The sequence below is a fragment of the Scomber japonicus genome, chromosome 3, assembly GCF_027409825.1.
Source record: "Scomber japonicus isolate fScoJap1 chromosome 3, fScoJap1.pri, whole genome shotgun sequence".
Lineage (NCBI taxonomy): Eukaryota > Metazoa > Chordata > Actinopteri > Scombriformes > Scombridae > Scomber > Scomber japonicus.
Window position 1 is genome coordinate 33383509 of NC_070580.1, and position 26500 is coordinate 33410008.

The window sequence follows — 26500 nt, forward strand, 5'->3', positions numbered from 1 at the left end:
TGTGTGTGTGAGTAAGTTTGTGAAGGTTTATTCCCTCGGCTCTTGTGTGTGTGTGTCTCTCTATGTGTGTGTGTGTGCTCGTGTAAAGCTCCATCTTTGTGAGAACCAATTTGAGTGGAAGACCTTCAGAGTTAGGCCGGCCCTCACATTTTTTAAAAGGCCACTTGATAGTTAAAGAACTGGTATTGTGGCATTTTTTAAATTCATTTTTTTATAAAGAGTGAGTGTATTTTTAAACATATTGGTGACATTTTATTACCAAAACTTATTTCCTTACTGCCCATATTCAGTTTCAAATGATCATGACCAAAAAAATGGAAGAAATCATGTGTTTTATATATATGTGTGTGTGTCTGCTATCAAACAGACAAACAGCGCCAAAATTGCAAATTTGATTCAAAATGGCCGACTTCCTGTTGGAGTTAGGGTATGGGTCCAAGAGACTTTTTTCTGCATCTTTACATGATACATATGTGAACCAAATTTCGTTCATCTAAGTCAATCTGGAGGAAGAGGCTCAATTTTCTTAATCTTCTACGGGGTGCAGTACCCCCATTTGGCCAGCAGGTTCCTGTTTAATGGCGAAATGTCAAAATTCTTCACATCCTCACATCGCCACATAGCAACCAAACCAGTAATCAAAAAGATTTAAGGAAGGAAGGAAAGGTGGGAGAAAGGAAGAAAGGAAGGAAAGGAAGGAGGGAGGAAGGAAAGAAGGAAAGGAGGAGGGAAGGAAAGGTAGGAAGGAAAGGAGGGAGGAAGGAAGGAAAGGAAGGAAGGAGGAAGGAAGGAAGGAAGGAGGGAAGGAAAGGAAAGGAAGGAAGGAAGGAAAGGATGGAGGAAGGAATGAAGTAAAGGATGGAGAAAGGAAGAAAGGAGGGAAGGAAAGGAAGCAAGGAAGAAATGAAAGGAGGAAGGAAGGAAGGAGAGAAGGAAGGGAGGACGAAAGGAAAGAAAGAAGGAGGGAGGAAGGAAGGAAGGAAAGGAAAGTGTGTGTCTGCTATCTCCCTCCTAATTCATCTCAAACATGCAGTATTTTGTAGTGTCTAGTACAGCTTAATTGAAAATGATGATAATAATAATAATACTAATATTTAGCAGTGACAGACAGGAAGTGATGAGTTGTCATAGCAATAGTAATGTCTACTATCAGGCTGGTGTCACTTTGATGAGTCACATTATCTTTTTGTTTCTCTTTCAAGTTTCTGTGTTAGAAGTTCAGTACGTGGGATCTGAAAAGGACTCAGAGTGTTAATGAGAGTATTGAGATTAAACCTCCTCCTCTGTGTGTGTATGTGTGTGTGTGTGTGTGTGTGTGTGTGTGTGTGTGTGTGTGTGTGTGTGTGTGTGTGTGTGTGTGTGTGTGTGTGTGTGTGTGTGTGTGTGTGTGTGTGTGTGTGTGTGTATGTGTGTTACTTATTGTGTGCTTAAATGTATGAAAGGCACAGACTGGCAGAACAAAGGAAGAAAGCAACTGAGAGAATATACCTTTTTTTTTCCAGTCCCAACTTCCTCTCTTTAACTCGCTGCGTGTTTGGCCTCTTTTTTTTTTTGACGTCTCTGCCAAATAAATACTCTTTTGATTTAAATTTGACTGAACAGAGACTTGACACACCTGACAAAACACAAGATCTGAGGAAGTTATAGAGATACTTAACTCTCCTGTTGTCCTTGAGTCAAGGGAGGAAGGGAGGAAGAGGGAAAGGAGGGAGGGAGGATGGAAGGAAGGAAAAGAGGGAGGGATGACGGAAGGAGGGAAGGAAAATAAGGAAGGAAGGATGGAAGGAAGGAAGGGAAGAAGAAAGGAAGGAAATGAAGGAAGGAGGAAGGAAGGAAGGAAGGAAGAAAGGAAGGAAAGGAGGGGGAAAGGAAGGAAGGAGGAAGGAAAAGAGGGAGGAAGGAAGGAAGGAACGGAGGGAGGAAGAAGGAAGGAGGGAGGAAGGAAAGGAAGGAAAGGAATTAAGGAGGAAGGAATGAAGGAAAGGAGGGAAGAAGGAAGGAGGAAGGAAGGAAGGAAGGAAGGAGGGAGGGAAGGAAGGAAACTTTAATAAACATAATTTGTATGAAGTCTGTCTCCAAAATGTTCGTAGGGAGTAGTGTACATACACAACAGTTATAAATGAGACCCCATAAGATTATATGTGTGTGTGTGTGTGTGTGTGTGTGTGTGTGTGTGTGTGTGTGTGTGTGTGTGTGTGTGTGTGTGTGTGTGTGTGTGTGTGTGTGTGTGTGTCTGTGTGTGTCTGTGTGTGTGTGTGTGTGTGTGAGGGAGCAAGATGGAGGTTGAACTAGTTATTAATGCAGAGCTCTCCACTCTGACAGCAGTGTAATCCTGAACAGGATTAGCATGCTAATAGCGACAGGACCTCATCAGGGACTTCACAGTGTGTGTGTGTGTGTGTGTGTGTGTGTGTGTGTGTGTGTGTGTGTGTGTGTGTGTAAGTGAGAGAGAGAGGTGTGAGTTTTGAGAGGGTTTGCATGAGTATGACAAAGGGAGAGTGTGAATGTCACTGCGTGTGTGTGTGTCCGAGTGTTTTTAGTGATGAGTCATGTTGTGACTCAGATGGTTTATCATATTTTAGAAAAGTTTATAAGTTCCTAACAGTCTCTTAACCCTCCTCCGTCCATACTTCTATCCTCACTTCCTTCCATCCTTCCTTCCTTCCATCCTTCCTTCCTTCCTCTTTTCCTCCCTCCCTCCCTCCCTCCCTCCCTCCCTCCTTACTCATTTCCTCCCCCTACCTTCCTCCCTTCCTCTGTCCTTCTTTTCTTCTTTCCTTCCTTCCTCTTTTCCTTTCTCCCTCCCTCCCTCCTTCCTTCTTTCCTCCCTCCCTCCCTCCTTTCCTTCCTTCTTCCTCCCTTCCTTCCTTGACTGGAGGACAACAGGAGGGTTAAACTCAAGAACGCAATAACTTCTAATTCTGTGTCAAACCTGGTTCAGTTTTAAATCAGCAGAGTTCAGCTGCTGGACCGGTCAGCTGGTCTGCCTGCTTCTACTGCGGGGGTCCAACCATGTTAGACTGAGACCGGACCCGACCGGACCCGACCGGACCCGACCGGACCCGACTGGACTCGACTGGTCTGTCAAAGGCCAGACGGGGTTAACTGGGTTTTCAAGTGTACACATACGTACACTATACACTTTAATATGTGTGTTTGGGTTTGAGGTTAAAGTGTGTTTTGGGAAGTGGAATACAATTACAACAGCATGAGGGAGCACATAAATCAAATTAAGTGTGTGTGTGTTTTTGTGTGTGTGTGTGTGTGTGTGTGTGTGTGTGTGTGTGTGTGTGTGTAATTTGAAATACTCCTTCCTTTGTCTGCTTTGTCAACTTCTTCTTCTCTAATTTACTATGACTGCTTGCTTCAACCAGTTATTTCAGAATAGGAGGCATGGGAGGCAGGAAGTGTGTGTGTGTGTGTGTGTGTGTGTGTGTGTGTGTGTGTGTGTGTGTGTGTGAGTGTGTGTGTACGTCAATCTCCGAGGTATTCCAATCTCTCCATTTCCCCTTTGTAGTCACCCCTCTGTCCGAACCAATTCTATTGAGCGGAGACATTTATACAGGCGTTTGTGTGTGTTTGTTGTCTCATGTGTGTTTTTGTTGATGGCGAAGCTTGAGATATGTGTGTGTGTGTGTGTGTGTGTGTGTGTGTGTGTGTGTGTGTGTGTGTGTGTGTGTGTGTGTGTGACAGCCAATGAAAGGGATTGGTGGCAGCGTGGTGTTCTGTGTTCTCTGATGCAGAACTAAAGGTTACAAGGCAGGTCTCCTATTGATTCATGTTGTAGATAATTAAAGTCACAATAGACCCTTCAGTAAAACACTTCCTCTACTTTAAGACTCGAACAACTCTAACACACACACACATGCACACATACACACATACACACACACACACACACACACACACACACACACACACACACACACACACATACATACGAGCTGGAACACAAGGGAAGGAGATTTATGGGAACAATCTCACACAGTAACTGTAATACCCTTCATTCACTCACTCACTTAGTCACTAATTTATTTACTCAGTCACTCAGTCACTTACACATTCACTCACTCACTCAGTCACTCACTCACTCACTCACTCACTCACTCACTCACTCACTCACTCACTCACTCACTCACTCACGCACTCACTCACTCACTCACTTAGTCACTAATTTATTTACTCAGTCACTCACTCACTCACTCACTCACTTACACATTCACTCACTCACTCACTCACTCACTCACTCACTCACTCACTCACTCACTCACTCACTCACTCACTCACTCACTCACCCACCCACTCACTCACTCACTCACTTACACCTTCACTCACTAACTCACTCACTTATTCATTTTCTCACTCACTCACTCACCCACTTGTTCATTTATACACCCACTCACTAATTTATTCACTGACTCAATCGCTCGCTCACTCATTCACTCATTCATTCATTCATTCATTCATTCACTCACTCACTCACTCACTCACTCTTCCCCAAGATGACTGGCTTTTTAGAAGAACACCTGATGCATTTTGGTATCTTGTGTCATTTTGAGCTGTTTTTTTTAAAAAGACTGGAAACTAAAAACATGAATATATTGTCCAGTCAAGGTTTTTAGGAGGAGATACACAGTCGTACTCCAAGAGAAGCAGATTATTGATTTGACACGGGTAATTATATTTGTCTTAAGACTTCTACGATGTGTGAATATTGGAAGGTTTTGAGTGTAACCGCTTGATGTTTTGCTGTTAGTGTTTTACTGAGACAATCACAAACAGCTGCAGGACCAATCTCACTAAGATGTCACGTCGTCTACCTTTATTCATCCACAGCCAGACGGAAAACACACCAAACAACATGATGGAAACAGAAATGTGCTCCACCAATATGTGTTTAACAGCATTTAAGTGGTGACATGTCTTTATCTTTATTTTCATTTTTATTTTTATCTTTTAACACTTGCACACTATTTCTCTTTTTCTTGTTTTGGTTTCTCTTTGAGCTCTTTTTTTGCTTGTTTAGCACTGCTCAAAACACCAGCAACTTCCATCAAAAAGCTTTCAAAGACACACACACACATGCACACGCACACACACACACACACACACACACACACACACACACACACACACACAACCTCCGGCCCTGCAACATGCTCCCTCTCTTTGTGAATACATTTGATCTACCGCACATTCACTGCCTCCTTCACTCTCAATAATTTCCTTTTTTTTTTTGTCAAAGATTTGTTGGATTTCTAACCCCCAAGGCTCTTCCTACTCTACACACACACACACACACACAAACACACACATACACACACACATACACACACACACTCAGAGTCAGAGAGTGGCGTTAAACACACACGAGCTGCGACTCCCCTGGCTTCCATGAATTTTATATCACTTGAACTAGTTTTATTCAAGCACTAGTAGATGTCCTCTGTATTAATCTGTCTCTCTATTAGCATTCATTCTCTCACACAAGACACTATTTCTTCCTTTTTGATTTCTACTACACACACACACACACACACACACACACACACACACACACACACACACACACACACACACACACCTAACCCATCTGTTCCAGCTGTGTGTTATACCCACAAACCCCTGACTGCTTTCTCTTATTATCCAGGCTTATTGGGGTGGCAATAATGGCATTTAGTTATTTAGCCAGTGTTTTTGTTTGCCTCCGGGTGTGTATATGTGTGTGTGTGTGTGTGTGTGTGTGTGTGTGTGTGTGTGTGTGTGTGTGTGTGTGCACTAGGGGTAGATGGGGGGCAGATGGCATATGTTGGCATATGGTTTTAAACGGCTTAATGGGAATATTTAAGGATCTTGGCATGTTAGCTGACAGTGGATTTAATAAGAGTTAACTAAGAGACATTTAAACACACACATGCACGCACACTTTATGAGTCAGTCCACACACACACACACACACACACACACAGACACACACACACACACCTTTATAACTGGACTCTGACTCGCTTGCCTGCAAACACACGTACAGTAAGGTTAACACACAGTCATGCCCAAAGACACTCAACACTCTCTACATGTTCATTACATGTGTGCAGTAAACACAGGAAGTGACTGTTAATTTAAAAAAATACAATTCTGTAAATTTAAATCAAATAAGAAGGAAGAAGGAAGGAAGGAAGGAAGGAGGGAGGAAGGAAGGAAGAAGGAAGGAAAGGAAGGAGGGAGGAAGGAAGGAAGGGAAGGATGGAGGAAAGAAGAACAGAAGGAAGGTAGGAGGGAGGAAAGACGGAAGGAGGGAGGGGAGAAAGGAAAACAGGAAGGAAGGAAAGAAGGACAGAGGAAAGAAGGAAGGGAGGAAGGAAAGAAGGAGTGAGGGAGGAAAGGTGGACGGAAGGAAGAAAGAAAGGGGGGATAGAAGAAGGAAGGGAGGAAAAGGAGAGGACGGAAAGAAAGAGACAAGGAGGGAGGAAGGAAGGAAGGGAGGAAAGACGGAAGGATGGAAGGGAGGAAGAAGGAAGGATTTTTCATTTGTAATACCTTTAATAAAAGATGGATACTTGGCATCTGTGTACCTCTAGCAGTTATGCAGATTTCAACTGTCAGCCTCTACAAAGTATATTTTTACATTGGAATGACTGATTTTTGAATGTTTAGGCATCATATTAATGCAGATTTTAACTACTGAGCATGCTGTCGGATATTTATTAGTTTATAAGTATGTAAAAATAACTGTAAAAAAATAAAAAAGTATAACATATCATAAAATGGAAATACTCCAAAAACACACTCTTACACATGAGCACACAGCAACATGTCCTCAGTCTGCACCCACACACACGCACACACACGCACACACACACACACACACACACACACACACTTGAACACGCAGTCACACTCGGGATCAGTAGATGTTATCTAAGTGAGCAGTAAACAGACTCTTTAGAGCCGGTCGCCTCAGGGTGCCTCCCTCTGGTTTGTGACTCCGTGGCTCCTGTCGCACTGTGTTAGCTTTGGCTGACATGAAAGGCTCTAATAGCTGCTATTGGTGCCTCGGGGAACTGGAAATCTTAACATTAGAAAGACACGGGATTCTGCTTAAATAAGTGTTATCATTGGTGTGTGTGTGTGTGTGTGTGTGTGTGTGTGTGAGAGTGTGTGTGTGTGCTCACTTTGTTGTATCTGCGTGTATTTGAAGGGTTGAGGTTTGTGTCGTTTCACCACATGTCTGAATGGATGTGAGCTCATGCAGAAAAAATGTGGTTGTGAACGCATGAATACCCGATAACCTATTTATAAATATATTAGATTTTAATATTCATATACTAATTATATATGGTCGTAATGTATTTAACTCTTCTGTTGGCCTCGAGTCAAGGAAGGAAGGAAGGAAGGGAGGATGGAAGGAAGGGAGGATGGAAGGAAGGAAAGGGAAGGAAGGAAAGAAGGGAGGGAGGAAGGAAGAAGGAACGAAAGGAAATGAGGAAGGAAGGACAGATGGAAGGGGGGGAGGAAGGAAGGAAGTAAGGGCGGAAGGGAACGATGGAGAAAAGAAGGACAGAAGGAAGGTAGGATGGAGGGAGGAAAGAAGGACACAGGAAAGAAGGAAGGGGGGAAGGAAAGAAAGAGGGAGGAAAGGTGGACAGAAGGAAGGAAGAAAGGGAGGAAGGAAGGAAGGAAAGGAGGAAAGAGAGAGGAAGGAAAGAAAGAGAGAAGGAGGGAGGGAGGAAGGACAGACGGAGGGAAGGAAGGAAGGAAGGAACAGTCAAAACAGACAGGGTCAATTTGACCCGGGAGGACGACACAAAGGTTAAAATCAGCAAATAGGCTCATCCTGATGATTGATGACATGAGGTCATCAGTGATCACAAGGCTCTCTCTCATACACACACACACACACACACACACGCACACTTCATACATACAGTAAAACATCAATTATCAATCAACAGTGAAGCACTTTGAACTATTAACCTTTTATAAAAGCTGCTATATAAGTAAAGTTTGATGCTAAAAGTTTTTTGAGATAAATTAAATAAAGTAAAGCTTCACCTGAAACACTGAAAATGGATAAAAAGCACATTTAATTAAGAAATAATAAAAAGGTTATTAATTTAATGCTTCTACCTTTTATACAGGCACCCATTATCACTCCAGTCTTTACACAGTAATTGCTGTTGTGCTTATTAGTTGTGATGAAAATGTTTGCTTTTCTTCTTCTTTTTTTAATGACAGCAGAACAAATGACATCTTAACTGCTGTGACACAAACAAGAAGAAGACCTTGTAATTTCTGTCAGCTATTAATGTGTTGACAATAACTGTCACTCTTTAGAGGATAACTAAGAGGAAAAGTGTCATTGGGATTAATAAATAAGGACTTTAAATGACTCAATTAATGTGAAGCAGCATGATTATTAAATGCTTGCTTATTAGATTCATCTTTAATAGTAGTGGTTCAACTTTTTCACATCAAGCACAAGTTTGGTGAAGTTTGACACTTAAAATTTGTGTTGTTGACCGGCGGTGCTGAGCGGGGGGGGGGGGCCGAGGGACCGAGCGACCAAGCTAACGAGCCCGCTAACTGACAGGAGACAAGTTAGCTTCACCCCTCCGCCCCCCTCCAATAACTCTTGGTTAGTGTCGCCCAGAGGAAAGGAAAAGTCAGAAATAGAAAGGAACTCAGGGAGCAGTTGAGACATACTGATAGCATACTTTGTTAGCAGTTAGCTCGCTTAGCTGCAGGAGTTTGCCGATGAGTAATGATTTTTTTCGTTAAGGCTCGAGAAGCAAATATATCAATTAATCAATCAAACTTTATTTATACAGCATCTTTCATACAGACTAGTGTAGTTCAAAGTGCTTCACAGTTAGCTGATTGGCAAGCTGATAATAAGACTAAACAAGTGGCCAAAATAAATAAAATAACATAATAATAATAATATAATGATAATGATAACGATAATGATAATAATATTATTAATAATAAGAAGAAACATTTAAAAGAGGAATAAAAACAAAGAAGAAAAAAGACAAAACTGGAGACCAATGCAAGCAAGATAAAATGATAAAAATGCTTAAGAATTTAAATAAAATAAGTAAAAATAAATAATTAAATAGATAAACAAATAATTAAATAAATAAGTAAAATAAGAAGGAAAAAGAGAAAATGTTTATTTAAAGTTAGAGTAAAAAAAAAAAGGTTAAAATAGACAAAAAAGACGGAAAAAAGTAAAATAGAAGAAAGCTGGACTAAAGCTAGGTTAAGAGAGCGATTAAAAGATATACATTTAATAAAGAGAATGATAATAATAAGATAGTGTAAAATAAAGTAGACAAAAAAACTGTTTTAAATTATAATTATTATATAATTTAACACAAAAAAAAGTTATTTATTATAGTTTTAAAGTTAACTATTATAGTTTGGTAGTATCAGTAATGACAGTAAAAGTAGAAACATCTCATACTAATCATTTAAAATGAAAGTTCAAATGAAGTTTTCCATTTTCCCAGCAGATAAATCCAGTTAAACTAGTTTATTCTCACCAGTGAGTGAAATCTGCTTTACAGTTGACAGCTGGATGGAAACATGTTCGTTCATCACAGGAAATTGACAAACAGCAAAACTAACAAATGATGCTGTAAAGGGAAATGTGTGCTAACTTTTTTTAACCCTAAAACAGGCCTTACTAGTTATGTCATTTGCACCTAAAGTAAGGAAGGAAAGAAGGAAAGAAGGACGGAAGGAAGGAAAGGAGGAAGGAAGGGAAGCGAGGGAGGAAGGAGGGAGGAAGGAAGGAAGGTAGGAAGGAAAGGAGGGAAGAAGGAAGGAAAGGAGGGAAGAAGGAAGGGAAGGAAGGAGGGAAGAAGGAAGGAAAGGAGGGAGGAAGGGAAGGAAGGGAGGAAGAAGGAAGGAAGGAAAGGAAGGAGGGAGGATGGAAGGAAGGAAGGAAGGAAGGAAGAAAGAAAGGAAGGACAGATGAAGGAAGGAAAAACAGACAGAAGGAGGGAACATTTACCATAACAGCTAAACTTAGATCTGAGGAAGGAAGGAAGGAAGGAAGGAAGGAAGGAAGGAAGGAAGGAAGGAAGGAAGGAAGGAAGTCTGTATCTCCTGGTGCACGTTGCCTGTTTAAGGGTTAAATAAATATTGATAGACGTGGCTGCTGACATTATTGGAGTAATACGATGATTGAGACGCTGTGGGCTAGTTGTTCTGTACGTACCTACTGTATATATATGAGTGAAAGCCACGCTCCAGTTATCAATATTTTATCATATCGGTTACAGGAATGTTAATTAGCAGAGATGAAGGGATTCTGCTTGTTTTGGTGTCACACTAATACATGCACGCACTCCAAGGCTAATATACATGTATTGCACCCACGCCTGCAGCTACAACTTATACACACACACACACACACACACACACACACACACACACACACACACACACACACACACACACACACACACACACACACACACACACACACGCCCATGTTCCCAATCAAACCAGAGTAGCAGTGTTATGTTTTCATTATGCTAATTTTCTGACACTGAACATGTGTGTGTAATTATGTTTGTGTGTGTGTGTGTGTGTGTGTGTGTGTGTGTGTGTGTGTGTAGATGGGAGGTGTCGTACTGATTTTGAAAACTAGATCAGGGGCATTCACACACACACACACACACACACACACACACACACACACACACACACACACACACACTTTCACCTACCGCTGTGAGCCACTTCTCCCTCTCATCCCCTTGACAGTGGTCTTAAAATTGCAGATCTGATACTGAATATTGATGCAGTTGCCCCCCCCCCCCACCCCCCCCTCAAAAAAAGAAAAGCCTCCCTCGTCTGTTTATAACTCTGTTCTAATGAGATCACTTTGATTTCTTTTCATTTCTAATGAGATTGCTGAACAACAAGGGGGCGATAAAGGCTAATTATCTCAGTATTGATTAATTTATAACAACTATTTTCATATCTGTAAGAAAAATTGTGTTTTTCCTCGTTTTCACCCTCTGCTGGAGGTTGTTTTTCAAAGAGGAGGAGAGTGTTTTCTCCTTTTATCCCTTTTTTTTCTTCTTTTTTTTTTTACATTTTATTTCCCAGTTGATGTAAGTCTTGCTTGAAGAAACATCATCAAAATCATACCATACATTTTGTAGCATTTTATATTAAAGGGCACATGTGTTTTGAATGGTGTTGACTGTGTGTGTGTGTGTGTGTGTGTGTGTGTGTGTGTCTGTGTGGGTCTGTGTGGGTCAGTCTAGGAAGGTTTTTAGGAGGTCAACTAAAGAGGCTTGTAGCCCAAATGAGTAATTTATGTGCAGTGTTACATCATATTACACAAGAAACTCAAGAGAGAAGTGTTTGATGCACCTGTCTCCAATGTAAAATGTTCAGTTTCTCTATATTTCATTGGAGACTGTCATATGATTAAAGACCGTGTAAAGTGAGTTCAGACATTTTCTTCTAAACACATTAAATAGGTCATAAATGTATTTCTAAAAAAAGCACATAAATACATTCAGCACACACTACTACTACTACAGTCTACAGTAAGCCAGTTAGCAGGCGTGTTAGCAGCCGAGTTAGCCGCAGAGTTAGCAGCTGAGTTAGCCGCCGAGTTATCAGTTGAGTTAGCCGCCGAGCTAGCAGCCGAGTGAGCCGCCGAGTTAGCAGCTGAGTTAGATGCCGAGCTAGCAGCTGAGTTAGCCAACAAGTTAGCCGCCGAGCTAGCAGCTGAGTTAGCAGCCGAGTTAGCCGCTGAGTTAGCAGCCGAGTTAGCCGCTGAGTTAGCCGCTGAGTTAGCAGCTGAAAGCTCTCATACCTAGATCTAATTTCATATTTTGGCGATTTTTTTAATCATTCAAATTTGGCAGGGTGGTTAACAACACACCTTACTGTGGTATGTCAAACTCAGAACACATATTTATTCTTACTTTACACAGACTTTAATGTCCAAAATGTCAAATGCTACGATTTTGAAAGTTTTGGCTTTTAACTCCAGTATGTGTGATGTTCAAGTGACACAAAGCTTGGTATAAAAAGAGAGATGAATAACTGAAAAAGAAGGATATCCACATGGGCAGCATATTTATAGTACTATATAAGTTAATACAACTACTATTTTATTGAATAACAGCGTTGATACAGCTGAGATATTTGTCTCATGAATGTCAAACACAAGATAAAATGCCACAGTATGCTTTGTGGACATGCTGTAGGGTTTACAGGGAGAGGAAGTCCTCAGGCTTTTGGTCTCATTATAATCTACAAGCCTGTTATAGTTGGAAGTCAGGAGGAGGGAGGAGAAGAAAAAAAAAACAAAACAAGTTTTTCTTTTGTTTTGATGAGGTTTAAACTGACAAATGTGTTCTCTGGAGCTGACAGCACCAAAGACGCAAATGAAAAACAGAAAAGGAAAAAAAAAAAAAAAAAGTAAGCATTAAGTGATTTCATGAATAAAGCAATGACGTTCTCCCATTTCAAATGCTTCAAAACAAATTAAAATGGTTGTGTGTCAAAGCATATGTCTAATTAGGGAAGTGTGTGTGTGTGTGTGTGTGTGTGTGTGTGTGTGTGTGTGTGTGTGTGTGTGTGTGTGTGTGCAGTGCTCTAGGCTAGCAGAGAAGGCTAATGCGGTGGAAAATATGTCTTAGCTGGGCCATGAAATAACGATGAGACTCTGTGACTTAATCATGTTGACACGTAGAGCTTTCTCTTCATGTGTCCCTCACTTTCTCTCACATACCACGACAGACTCACTCTCTCTCTCCCTCTCTCTTTCTTTCCGTCTCTCCCTCCTTTCTTCTTTCTTCCTCTCAGCTATCCTCTCTTCACTGATAGACTGTGACAGTGTCTGTCTCGCGCCGGCTCTTTCAATTCAAGCCAATAACATAATTAGTGTTTTATTGTTAACAACACCAAAGCAGCTTTTTTTTTTTTTTTTTTTTTTTTTAAAAGCTCAGTTTTCAAAACCAAAAGAAAATAAAATAAAAAAACAACAACTTTTCAACAAAATTCAAACCATATTGAAGTGATTAAAGACGTTTAAAAACATATGCTATGAGCAGTAGAATATAATCATAAATGTGGGTGAATCAAAGACGTTATTAAGACTTTTTTCATGGTATCCAAACCCAGTTATAATCATGTTTAGCCACAGGCCACTGAATTTATTTGCTTCCTGTCATTTCCTCTCTCTCTATATATATATAATAGTTTTAATTGATACTGGTGGAGTCTTATGCAGAAATCAAAATGTGCAAGCATGTTCTGGATGTCGTGTGTGCATTACATGACAAATGAAGTTTGGAAAAGAAGGCATGCATACTGTTGACGGCCATCTTTATTAACCCTCCTGTCGTCCTCCCGGGTCAAATTGACCCCGTCTATTTTGACTGGTCCTTCTTTCCTTCCTTCTTCCCTCTTTCTTTGCTCCCTCATCCTTCCATCCCTCCCTCCCTCCTTACTCCTTCCTTCTGTCCTTCCGTCCGTCCTTCCTTCCTTCCTTCCTTCCTTCCTCCTTTCCCTCCCTCCTTACTTCTTCCTTCCGTCCTTCCTCCCTTCCTTAACTCCTAAATTCCTTCCTCTTTTCGTCCTTCCTCCTTTCCTTCCTCTTTTCCTTCCTCCCTTCCTTCTCTCCTAAATTCCTTCCTCTTTCCATCCTTACTCCTTTCCTTCCTTCCTTCCTTCTGTCCGTCCTTGACCTGAGGACAACAGAAGGGTTAAAACAGTGTCAGTGCACATTTTGTTTGGCTGCATTGTAAACAGATACACCAGTAGCTCTTATACTGTTGTATTTCTGCACATGTGGGTAATATACTTTATGATATATATTTTATCCAATTGAGATGCGTGTCCTTTTCCTGTTTTTTGTTGCCTTCTGGAGAAAGGATAAATCGGTTTCACACCTTTTTTTTTTCTCAAATTAGTTTCATTTAAAAGCTTTTTCTTGCATTATGCAGACCTGATTGAATTGCCCTTTTAAGACTATAAACCTTGATTGAAATTTACATCATTGCATTATATTTATATGCATCTTTTTTGGCTGTCTGTTTTTAGGTGGCTGTACATTCGAGGAGTCCTACAGCAGCTGCGGTTACAGCGTTTCACTAGGAACCAATGGATTTACCTGGGAACAAGTCAACTCCTGGGAAAAACCCACCATGGATCCCGCTCTGCCTACAGGTAGGATCCAACATTCATCCACCTCTGCCTTTCTACTTTCTATTGCTGGAGGACAAACTATCAACCTTTTACTCACGATTCCTCAGTGAAAGCAGAGACACAGATTTTGATCGTATGGCTGGTTTATAGTCCAAACAAGTTGGACCAGTTCTGTTCCAGTCAGGGCCAGATGGTGTTGATAAAAATCAAGCTGTGAGAGGTGTTTAATTATTCAGATAATTTCTCTTCTGATCCCGTCACTGTCCATACTACTGATCAGGACACTGTGTAGTGAAACTTTGGAGTTGCCTAGTGACTCATGGAGACTTAAAAAAACCTGTTTATGTTGGTGGTGGAACTATTTCTCATGCATCTGGTGTCTAGTCTTTGCTGTTTCGGTGCAGATTCAACATTGCTGGTTAATATTGATGCATATTTGTCAGAAACAAAGCTTCTAATGTTAACCCTTTTGTTGTCTTTGTGTCAATTTGAACATTTGGACTCAAAAATCAGGTGTAATATCATTTAAAGACCGTGTAAAGTGAATTCAGACATTTTCTTCTGAACACATTAAATAGGTCATAAATGTATTTCTAAAAAAGGTGTAAAAAGCATTTCAACTGTTAAGTAACGTGGCAGTGATTAGCATAAACCCGCCCCTGCTGCTGTAGAGGTATAAATACATTCAGCACACACTACTACTACTACAGTCTACAGTTAGCCAGTTAGCTGAGTTAGCCGTCGAGCTAGCAGCCGAGTTAGCAGCCGAGCTAGCCATTGAGCTAGCCACTGAGTTAGCCGTCGAGCTAGCCGTGGAGTTAGCCACCGAGCTAGCAGCCGAGTTAGCCGCTGAGCTAGCAGCTGAGTTAGCTGCCGAGTTAGCCGCCGAGCTAGCCGCTGAGTTAGCAGCAGAAAGTTCTCAGATGTAGCGTCCATGTTTCTGGTAGAGGTGGTGACTTTGATTGACAGGTGACACTTGGTAGGGGGCGGGGCTTCAGCGGACTCGGAGGCCACGCCCACAGCGTTTGGGAGCAGAGAAAGAGGCTGATTTTTACACAACTTCGATTTTTGTTTAATCATTCAAATTTGGCAGGGTGGTTAACAACACACTTTTCTGTGGTATGTCAAACTCAGAACACATATTTATTCTTACTTTACACGGACTTAAGACCTTTTGCTTTATAAACAGTTGGACAAAAGTTACACAGTTGACAGGAAGACAACAGGAGGGTTAAGCATCTGTATTTTCAACCAGTTTCATCTCAGAAATGGCAAAACAGTTTTTGGTTATTTTTCTGCTTCTTCTAAAACATTTTGAGTTATTTACCATCTGGTCAAGTAGTCATTTTCAAGCAATCATGTTCAAGTGCTCAAGAGTCCAAGAAAATTGTTGATGCTTTTCTACTTTCTTAGAAAGCTTCCTTTTTAAAAACTATTATTCTTTATTGAATTGGGAAGGAGTAGAAACGTTGAAGTAGCACGCAATCATTTAACCAATCATCGTCACCACTTTAATGTTAAAGTTGCAAACATTATTTAAGTGGTATGATAAGCAGTTTTTGTTGTCGACATCAATAAAAAGATACGTTTAACATGCTCGCTTCTCATCTTTCTCTTTACATCTTCTTCTCTTCTTCCCTCCATCTGAGTTGGCAGACTTATATAACTCAGTAGACAGATCGTGACGTTACCCTAGCTTGGTGTGTCTCTCTCCGCCTGTCAAACGCCAAATGGCAATCAGAAACCCGTCTCATTCTCTCACACACTTATGGCCTTTTGTTCTCTCCGTCGCCCACTCTGTCACACACACACACACACACACACACACACACACACGCATACATACACACACACACACACACACACACACACACTTGTCACCGAATCTATCTCTATCTCTCTTTTTCACACTTTCTGCCTTGTACATTTCTTCGCTGTTTACCTCAAATCACCTTCTCCTACTTTCTGGATTCACTTATTAGACTGACGTGGTTGTTTATGACTGGATTTCTAAAGCAATGCAAATTAGTAAAAAGCCAATAAGAGCATCTTCTCTTCTCTTTAATTATTTTGTTTCTCTTTAAAACTGCATTAAATCTGCCACAGTGTTCAATATGTTGTTTATATCTACAGCTGCAATGATAGTTTGGATTAATGGATTAGTTACCAACTATTATGATTAATTGTTTTAAATCGTTATTTTAAGATTTTCAAATGTGAATCTATTAACTTATTACAGTAAATTGATTAAAAGAGGGAAGGAAGGGCGGAAGGATGGAGGAAAGAAGGAAGGATGGAGGAAGAGGGATGGAAGGAAGGGAGGAAGGAAGAAGGAAGGAAAGAGGGAAGAAAGGAGGGAAGAAAGGAAAATAGGGAGGAAGGAAGGGTGGAAGGATAGAGGAAACCACGAAGGAAGGAAGATAGGATGGAGGAAGGAAAGAAGGAAGGAGGGAGGGAGGGAGGGAGGAAGGAAAGAAGGAAGGAAGGAAACAAAGAGAGGAGGAGGATATTATGATGTGACAGGTTATGGGATAGTTAGAGTTGATTTTTGATGACTCTATTTCTACTATAAGTTGGTTTTGGATAGTTAAGTGGATCTTTTTGTCATAGATTGTTATTTTTCTGCCGGTCAGATGATGGTGTCAGGATGCTGACTGTGAATGTACTCAGACAGAATGTGTTTAGGTTGGAGATATAATAACATGCAGAGCTACTTACAAGAGCTACTGCCAAAAGGAGATCTGTGAAAACACGAGTCCCCTTAGACCCTGCCGTCCACTCAGCTGCTCTAACTTCTAGCTCCCACTCTTGTTGACAGTTTAGTTGAAGTTGTTTGTGGATGGAGGAGAAAAAGGGACGCAGACTCTGCCAGCTATCTTCATCTCTCCCTGTTGGCTCATATAGTTTAAACTCATTTAAAAACTATAGCTCTGGTATTAAAGTTTCTTTTTCACCGCTATCTCTTTCTCTCTAACCCGTTCATCGCATCGCTCTCATACTGCACTCACTGATGCTCTAACCCTCCCTCTCTCTCTCTCTCTCTCTCTCTCTCTCTCTCTCACCCTCTTTCTCTTTCTCTCCCTCTCTTTCTCTCTCTCTCTCACTCTCTCTCTCTCTCTCTCGCTCTCATACTGTAGTCTTCTCTCTCTGTATCTCTCTCTTGCTCTCTCTCTCTCCCTCTCTCTCTCTATCTCTCTCTCTCTCTCTCTCTCTCTCTATCATACATTATCTCTCAGTCATGTCAATTATTGCTCTCATACATCATCATCATCTCCACCCTTCTCCCTCTTCTCCCCATCATTGTCTCTGACATGTCAGAAGTAGTGGAGCGAGAGATCTGTCAGCCGCAGCCTCCGCTCACCAGACCCAGATCTAGTACTGAAGATCTGATACGACTGAACGGGCATGATCACCATGCCAGTCCATCCCTCTGTCTCCCTCCCTCTCTCTCTCTCTCTCTCTCTCTCTCTCTCTCTCTCTCTCTGTCTCTCTCTCTCTCTCTTTATATGTCTCATGTCAGTTATCTGTCTCATCTCACTTTGCGGGCCGCGGTTGTCAGGGGCAATCGCCATCACGGCCTTTAAGCCCCCCTCATCATAGACAACTTATCGACCGCGTGCCGCCCTGACAGCTATAGATCTGATAAGGCAGGACAAGAACAAATTTGTCTGCCAGTCTCTTTGTCCGTCTCTCACTCTTCTTTTTTTTATGACACTTCTGCTGCTGCTGTAGTCGTACTCATACTGGACCCTGGATAGGTATACAGTATATATACAGTATTAAAGTTTTAGTACCATGTAGTATCGAATTAAAGCCATGGATGTGGAAAGAGATGCAAAACTGATGGAAGGAAGGAAGGAAAGGAGGAGGGATGAAGGAAGGAAGGACGGTGGAAAGAAGGAAGGAAGGTAGGAGAGAAGGAGGAAGGAGGGAGGGAGGGAGACAGAAAAAGAGGAAGGAAGGAAAGAAGGAAGGTAGGGAGGAGGAAAGAAAGAGAAAGGAAGGAAGGAAGGAGTGAAGGAAAGAAGGTGGGAGGGAGAAAGAGGACGGAAAGAAAGAGAGAAGGAGGGAGGGAGGAAGGACAGATGGAAGAAAGGAAGGAAGGAAGGAAGGAACAGTCAAAACAGACAGGGTCAATTTGACCCGTGAGGACGACAGGAAGGTTAAAAATGTTAAATTCTTAAAGGGGGAATCTTGTGTCTCTCCTCCGTCATTACTGTAATTACCACCAGTTTATGTTTGCTGTTTTTATCTCTTAGCCTCCATTATCGACACACTTATCATGTAATCCTCTTTCTCACCTCACCTCCATGATATTGATGAGGCGGATACAGTTATCACGGAGCGTAACCCACACGCTCCACAGCTTGTAAAAGTGACAAGATTGGATAGGCGCTACTACTCCCTCCATCTCTCCATCTCTCCATCTCTCTTCATCTCCATTTAGACATAGCTGTCATATAGTCTATACTCCTGACAGATTATAGATCTCAGGGGGAAGTCATGATTGGATTGGAATGAATCCTTTAAGTTCTCCGCTCATCATCTCTATATTGGCACGATATGGATATAATCTGCAGCCATGACAACTTATAGATTTGACAAGATTGGATCATGGACCTAAGTGTTTTTTTCCCCCCCCGCCGTCTGCCGCAGTCTACATATGGACATGATATTGTAGAAGTCTGTATTCTTTAGAGCTCTTAAATGGGGACGTAAAAACCTGTTTTTGTTCAGTAAGTATGATCAAAAACAATAAGATTACCCTTTATATATATATATATACAGGTCAATGGCACATAATGCACTTTGTAGTCACATTCAGTTTTGCCAAGATGAGCAATTAAACAAAATCTTAAAAACATGTTGCATTAGGTTGTAGATTTTGTATTTTTGTTGGTTTCATGTCATTTGAATTTAAATTTTCACCATTTTTTTACCAAAAGTGTGAGATTGTACAAACAGCTGTGACACACTTTCATAAATGCACACCTCTGGTATTCAAAGCCGAGCTCTAACTAGCCTTTTTTTCTCAAAATAGCAATAAATATGAGCTATGAAAAGAAAAAAACAAAGAAGTGCAACTGTGGTAAATTTTACTGTCAAACTCTCAAACCACCACAATCACCATGTTTTTGGCTTTTTATGTATTACCTGGCTGCTACTACACACACACACACACACACACACACACACACACACACACACACACACACACACACTCGAATCCCATACCTCTCCTCTTATTACCTTCAAACCTCAGGCTGAGCGAGACAAACTCACACGAGCAGCAAACATCAAACATCAAAACCAAGATGATGTGTTCAAGCGCCCATCAACATGGCCACAATCTGAGCGAGGGAGGGAGGGAGGGAGGGAGAGAGAGAGAGAGAGAGAGAGAGATGAATAGTTAAGATATAGAGAAAAACAGAAAAAAAAGATCAGAGTGTGTGTACTTCAGCTTTATCAGCATTTGAAGCTCAATCAAAGAAAAGTGTGTCTGGATTGATGTGTGTGTGTGTGTATGTGTGTGTGTGTGTGTGTGTGTGTGTGTGTGTGTGTTCATGCCTCGATTGGTCAAATATACTGTATATTATCCCAGAGTGTGTTCATGTATGTCTACATATTAACCCTCCTGTTGTCCTCAGGTTAAGGAAGGAAGGAAGGAATGAAGGAAAGGAGTAAGGAGAGAGGGAGGAAGGAATTTAGGAGAGAAGGAAGGGAGGAAGGAAAGAAAGGAGTAAGGAGGGAGGGAGGTAGGAAAGAAAAGAGTGAGGGAGGAAGGAAAGCAGTATGTAGGGAGGGAGGAAGAAAAGAAGGAAGGAAAGGAGTAAGGAGGGAGGGAGGAAGGAAAGAAGGAAGAAGGGAGGGAGGAAGGAAAGGAGTAAGGAGGGAGGGAAGAAGGAAAGGATGAAGGAGGGAGGGAGGAAGGAAAGAAGGAAGAAAGCAAGGATGGAAGGAGGAGAGAGCAAAGAAAGAGGGAAGAACGAAAGAAAAGAAGGACCAGTCAAGGGAGGACGACACAAGGGTTAATACAGTGTCTAATAATAAGAGGGACGGCATACAATGTGGACATTTAGATTCAATGACAAAATGAAAAAAAGAAAAAAAAAACTTTGTTAAAGCAGTTAGAGGAAAAAAAAAGAAAAAAGGACAGAGTAAAAACGGAGTAACAGAGTGAAAGTGAGATAACAATTGACAGGTAGCAGAAGAAGACTGAGAGAGAGATAGCTTATATATACCTCACAGTGGAATAGAAAGAAAGACTTCACAGAGCCAACAACACAAAAGAGACTGACAAAGGAAGACAGACAGGCGTCCTGGAGAGATAGATGGAGGGGACGGAAACTGTGACAGAAAACAACAAATTCACAGATTGACACAAAGGAAGAGAGAGAGAGAGAGAGAGTGGTTTTTGTTTAGAAGAAAAAAGAAAAAAGCAATTTCCAGGCCACACAATTGAAAGTGAGTAAATCATTTAAAAAAAAAGAAGTTGTGTTTAAAAAGTTTCTTTCAGTAGGTCATTATTAGTTTAAGATGTGTGAAAGCCATGCTTGTCTGCTAATAAACGTTAACCCCGCTAGCCAGCTAATAAACGTTATCCCTGCTAGCCGGCTAATAAACGTTAACCTCGCTAGCCGGCTAATAAACGTTAACCTCGCTAGCCGGCTAATAAACGCTAACCTCGCTAGCCGGCTAATAAACGTTAACCCCGCTAACCGGCTAATAAAAGTAAGCCCCGCTAACCGGCTAATAAACGTTAGCCCCACTAGCCGGCTAATAAACGTTAGCCCCGCTAACCGGCTAATAAACGTTAACCCCGCTAGCCGGCTAATAAACTTTGCAAGTCTAAACATGCAGGTATTAGTGAGATGTTAGTCTGGCAAATCAACTAGTTTTAATGTTTGGAGGTAAAAGATACAAAGCTACAGCAGGTTTCAAGCTAACAGGAACAAAAGCAACAGATTTCGGGGGACTTAACAAGCTCATATCTAAAATCAACACAGCTGACATTTCCAAAACTGAGATCAGAATTTAAATATCTCTATTCAAGTCGAGAGCTTTTCATTATTCCAGAAATCCTGCTATTGTTTTAATTTGGGCTGTGTCCGTCCCTCCTGCAGTGAGCTGGATGTGAAATGCTTTTAGTGTCACAGACAGGAAGACAAAGAGAGACGGAGGAGGGCTCAGGTGGGGGACGGACAGAGCTTCAATTCTCTTCCCACAGAGGAGTAATCAGAGAAAGAATAGATATCATTCACTCTTATTTCTCTCCAGGTTCTCGGGTCATCTCTTACAAAAGCTCCCATCGCCTTAGACACCCTGTGTGTGTGTGTGTGTGTGTGTGTGTGTGTTTCCACTTTGTCTTCCCTCTGGTTTTATATCATATATTTATTTGGCTGATATTGTCTTTTTGTGATGTTTTATTTTTTCTAGCGTTGAACGAGGTAGAAAACCCCCATCTGGTGTCAAGATAAGGACAGAAATGTGTTCAAAGAAATCTCCGTCTAGCCTTTTTGTGAATTAAAATGATACTATGTCGGATTTTCCTTTAACCCTCCTGTTGTGCTCAGGTCAAGGAAGGAAGGAAGGAAGGAAGGAAGGAAATTAGGAAGCAACGAAGTAAGGGAGGAAAAAGGAAGGAAGGAAGTGGGGAAAGAAGGAAATGAGGAAGGAACAAAGGAAGGGAGGAAAGGAGGAAAGAAGGAAGGAAGGAAGGGAGGAGATGAGGGAGGAAGGAAGGAAGTGAGATAAAAGCAAATGAGGAAAGAAGGAAGGAAGTAACGAAGGAAGGAAGGAAGGAGGAAAAGAGGAAGGAAGTAAGGAGAGGAAAGAAGGAATGAGGAAAGAAGTAAGGAGAGGAAAGAAGTAAGGAGAGGAAAGAAGGAATGAGGAAGGTAGGAAGGAAGTAAGGAAGAAAGGAGGAAAAGAGGAAGGAAGTAAGGAGAGAAGGAAGGAAGTGAGGAACAGTCAAAAGAGATGGGGTCAATTTGACCCGGGAGGACGACAGGAAGGTTAAAAACAACAATATATAGATTTATAGAAAAGTAATCCCTCTCAAGCATCACTTATGACCCACTAGGAGTATGTGGCAGTAGAGACTCTGCCTGTATTGTATTATATTCTTCTCCCAGAAGAGAATGAGACAGTAGCAGCAGCTGAGACAATGAAACAGACAAAAGAGAGAATATAAAAATAGTATCTAACATCATATGAAGGGTAATTACAAAGGGAAGGAAACACTTTTCAAAATAAGATGAAGATAAAAGGTCTTTGCTGACAGGATTATAAGTGTGAGATGATGATTTACAGTATCAGGTACAAAAGTATGAAATGTGTTGTTAGCTTCCTTCCTCCCTTCCTTCCTTCACTCCTTCCTTCCTTCCTTTCTTTTCTCCTTACTTCCTTCTTCTTTTCCTACCTCCCTCCCTCCTTACTCCTTTCCTTCCTTCCTTCCTTCCATCCTTCCTTCTTCCCTCCTTACTACTTTCCTTCCTTCCTCCCTCCCTTCCTTCTTTCCTTCCCTCTTTCCTTCTTACTCCCTCCTTTCCTTCCTTCCTTCATCCTTCCTCCCTTCCTCCCTTCTTCCTTTCTTTCCTTCCCTCCTTCATTCTTCCTCTCTTCCTTTTCTCCTTAGTTCCTTCTTCTTTTCCTACCTTTTCCTTTTTCACCTTTTTCTCTCTTCATTTGGCTAGATTTACATTCCTTTCCTACCTCCCTCCCTCCTTACTCCTTTCCTTCCTTCCTTCCTTCCTACCTTTCTTCCTCCCTTCCTTCTTCCTCGCTCCCTCCTTCCTTCCTTCCTTCCTTCTGCACAAATCTTTTACTTTTTTTTGTATGCTTTGCAAAAGTTTGACAGCAAAATGAAATATACACTGAGGTTTTAAGATGGTTTTAAAAAGAGCGCTAGCCAATGCTGAGCTTAACAGTGCCAGAGGTGTGTGTGTGTGTGTGTGTGTGTGTGTGTGTGTGTGTGTGTGTGTGTGTGTGTGTGTAAGTGTGTGTGTGTAAGTGTGTATTTTTGGGTGTACCCTGTCATTTGCTTGTGTTGATGTTTGCACAGACTGACAATCCAGGAGCCAAACTGTGTTGCAGAAAGCCTTACAGCCTCTGCCTGTCTTTGCTCTTTCTTTTATAACTTTCATTCTTTATTATCTCTCTCTCTCTCTCTCTCTCTCTCTCTCTCTCTCTCTCTCTCTCTCTCTCCCTCTCTCTCTCTCTCTCTCTCTCTCTCTCTCTCTCTCTCTCTCTCTCTCTCTCTCTCTCTCTCTCTCTCTCTCTCTCTCTCTCTCCCCACCTCCGTCGTTCTCCCAGACATTCTCATTCCTCCTGAGGCTTTGTCCTAAATTTGCCTCTCAAGTTTCTGTTGATGTTATTTTTTTAGATTTGACAGCTTGACAGAAAAGTATGTTTGAACTGCGGTGAACGTCTAAAGTTGTATTTTGACATTTTTCTCGTATCTGCGCGTGTGTTTCCGTCTCGGTGTGTGTGTGTGTGTGTGTGTGTGTGTGTGTGTGTGTGTGTGTGTGTGTGTGTGTGTGTGTGCGTCTGCCTGTCAGTACTCTTCTTATTTTTCCTTTGACACGCTGAAAACAAATCAGTACTAATCAGAGAGTGCCTCACCATTCAGTTGCGACACATATTTAATATGCACACACACACACACACACACACACACACACTATCATGCCTTGTCTAATGCTGCCATCCATAGCACTTCTAAATTATAGTGTGTGACAGCCATATAATATTAATCGTATGTTTGTGCATGTGTGTGTGTGTGTGTGTGTGTGTGTGTAGAGTGGCTGCTGATGGATAAAGAGACACAGAGGTTAAATATCCCGTCCGCTCTTTTGGTTGCCGGCGGTGATTCGAGGGCCCTTGTCGGGGGGCCGACTTGATTACATTTGTGATCTGTGGGCGGGCAGGAAGCGGAGAGGTGGGTTTGGTGAAATGACAAATGGCACAAAAGCCGGTAATGATACATTGACAGGGTGACAGGCAGGTGCTATGTAAGTATTAAGTGGATGTAATCTGTAAGTGGTTAGCGGTGAGGTTGAGTGTAAAGAGGAAAGTAGGAAATGGCAGCGCTGGAGTTACACTGACGGATGTACACAGTTATGTTTTCTACCTGTTCCCCTTTAACCCTCCTGTTGTTCTCGAGTCAAGGAGGGAAGGAAAGGAGGGAGGAGGGAAGGAAGGAAGGAAGGAAAGGAGGGAGGAGGGAAAGGAGGGAGGACAGAAGGAAGGAAAGGAGGGAGGAAGGAAGGAAGGAAGGAAGGAAAGGAGGAAGGAAGGAAAGAAGGACAGAGGAAAGAAGGAAGTGAGGAAGGAAGGGAAGAAAATGAGGGAGGGAGGAAAGAAGGATTAGTTAAAACAGACGGGGTCAATTTGACCCGGGAGGACGACAGGAAGGTTAAAAGAAACTGCTGCAACCACACACTACTGTATATAACACACTTTAACTCTTACATACTGTTAGACATTTGACAGATATAAAAACACCCCAATTTCATTTTGAAATTCGATGACTTTTTCTGAACCCAAACACTCGTATCTATTGACATGTCTTTGAGTTAAATGAATATTTAATAGTTTAAATAAGATAGTAGTTATGAGGATTTATTTGTATCATTATTACTATGTTATATTTTCATGTCTTAGGTCAAATAGGACATGATATTGTGTGATAGCAGCTGTTTTTTCTCCATAAATGAGCTAAAAAAATACACTCTCTCTGCTCTCTGAAACATTAATCAAGGTTTAATCACATTTATTGATCAGTCAGATGAACTATTGATGCTTTCTAAATAGAGGCTGTAGTATATATGAACAGTATGTAAGGGGTTAACTGCTCAGTAGAGTTTGTTTTAGCTAAAGATCTGACTATAAATAAAGTATATTATTTATTTGTTACGGGCTGGTTTTAAAAGATAACCAGATAGCCTGAGGTCTTAGTTTACCCTGCTGGTTTTATTTATAACATTTGAAAAGTAATCACAAAACTTGTTGCCTAACTCTAGATAGATGTGTTGTGTGCATTGGGCTAATACACACACACACACACACACACACACACACACACACACATGCACAAATCCTAGCATAAATCCTCTCATAAGTCTCCATACCAAGTGGCTCGATTAATGACAGGCAGAATATTTAAATGCTTTATTAAGGACGTAACCGCCCGGAGCAAAGTAAGTTTAATTATAATAATAATAACACTAATAATAAAAACAATGCAAACATCGGCTCTCATCAGCTTCCAGCTCTTGTTTGTACATGTGGAAAAAAGGGATTAGGATGTGAGAAAGCAACAAACCAAGCTGGAGGAAATGTTGCTCGACATTATGTTGATAGAGATAAAGTCTGAATCCATGTATTAAGCCATATGGACATGATAATATGTATAATGTGCTAATATGCATATTTATTTTTGGGATAATAAACACATTTCATCCTATCAGACATTATTATTATAAGTCTTCCATATCTAGAGTCAACATGGCAGAAGTTATTAATGATTCTGCTGTTTTATCGGCATCGTGTTTTATTTATTCAGTCACCTTGAAAAAAAGTTAGTGCAACAAAGTTTAATCATGTTAGGAAATAAGGGAGGACAGATTCATGTATCAGACTTCCTGTCATTCAAACAGAACGTCCTCCAATGAAAAACCACTCAGTAGTTTGTAAACCAAAGATATGTTGAATTTTTATGTTTCAATCACTATTGTTTAACCCTCCTGTTGTCCTCGAGTCAAGGAAGGAAGGAAAGGAGGAAGAAGGAAGGAAAGGAGGAAGGAAGGGAGGAAGAAGGAAGGAAAGGAAGAAGGAAGGAAGGAAAGGAGGAAGGAATGAAAGAAGGAAGGAGGGGAGGAAGGGAGGGAGGAAGAATGAAGGAGGGAGGAAGGAAGGGAGGAATAAGGAAGGAAAGGAGGGAGGGAGGAAGGAAGGAAGTAAGTAAAGAAGGAAGGAGGGAGGGAGGAAGGACAGACGAAAGGAAGGGAGGAAGGAAGGAAAGGACGAAGGACGAAGGAAGGAAGGGAGGAAGAAAAGGAATGAAAGAAGGACGGACGGAAGGAAGGAAGGAAGGTAGGAGGGAGGGAGGGAGAAAGGAGAGGACGAAGGGAGGAAGGTAGGAGGGAGGGAGGGAGAAAGGAGAGGACGAAGGGAGGAAAGAAGGAAGGAAGGAAGGAAGGACAAAAGGAAAGAAAGAAGAAGGAGGAAGGAAGGGAGGAAAGAAGGAAGGTTAAAGTTGTGTTGCCATGTGTTCAGATCTCAGTCATGTAACTGGTGAATAACCCTA

At 41.4% G+C, this 26500-nt stretch overlaps 1 protein-coding gene across 1 annotated transcript in view; it reads left to right on the forward strand.

Annotated features, from left to right (window-relative positions):
* The window catches only part of ptprt (protein tyrosine phosphatase receptor type T), a 470972-nt gene that overhangs the window by 94814 nt on the left and 349658 nt on the right, over nt 1-26500 (forward strand). Inside the window, exon 3 of the mRNA XM_053315616.1 lies at nt 14086-14211. Coding sequence (XP_053171591.1) covers nt 14086-14211 — 126 coding nt within the window. The remainder of the gene's footprint in view (nt 1-14085; nt 14212-26500) is intronic.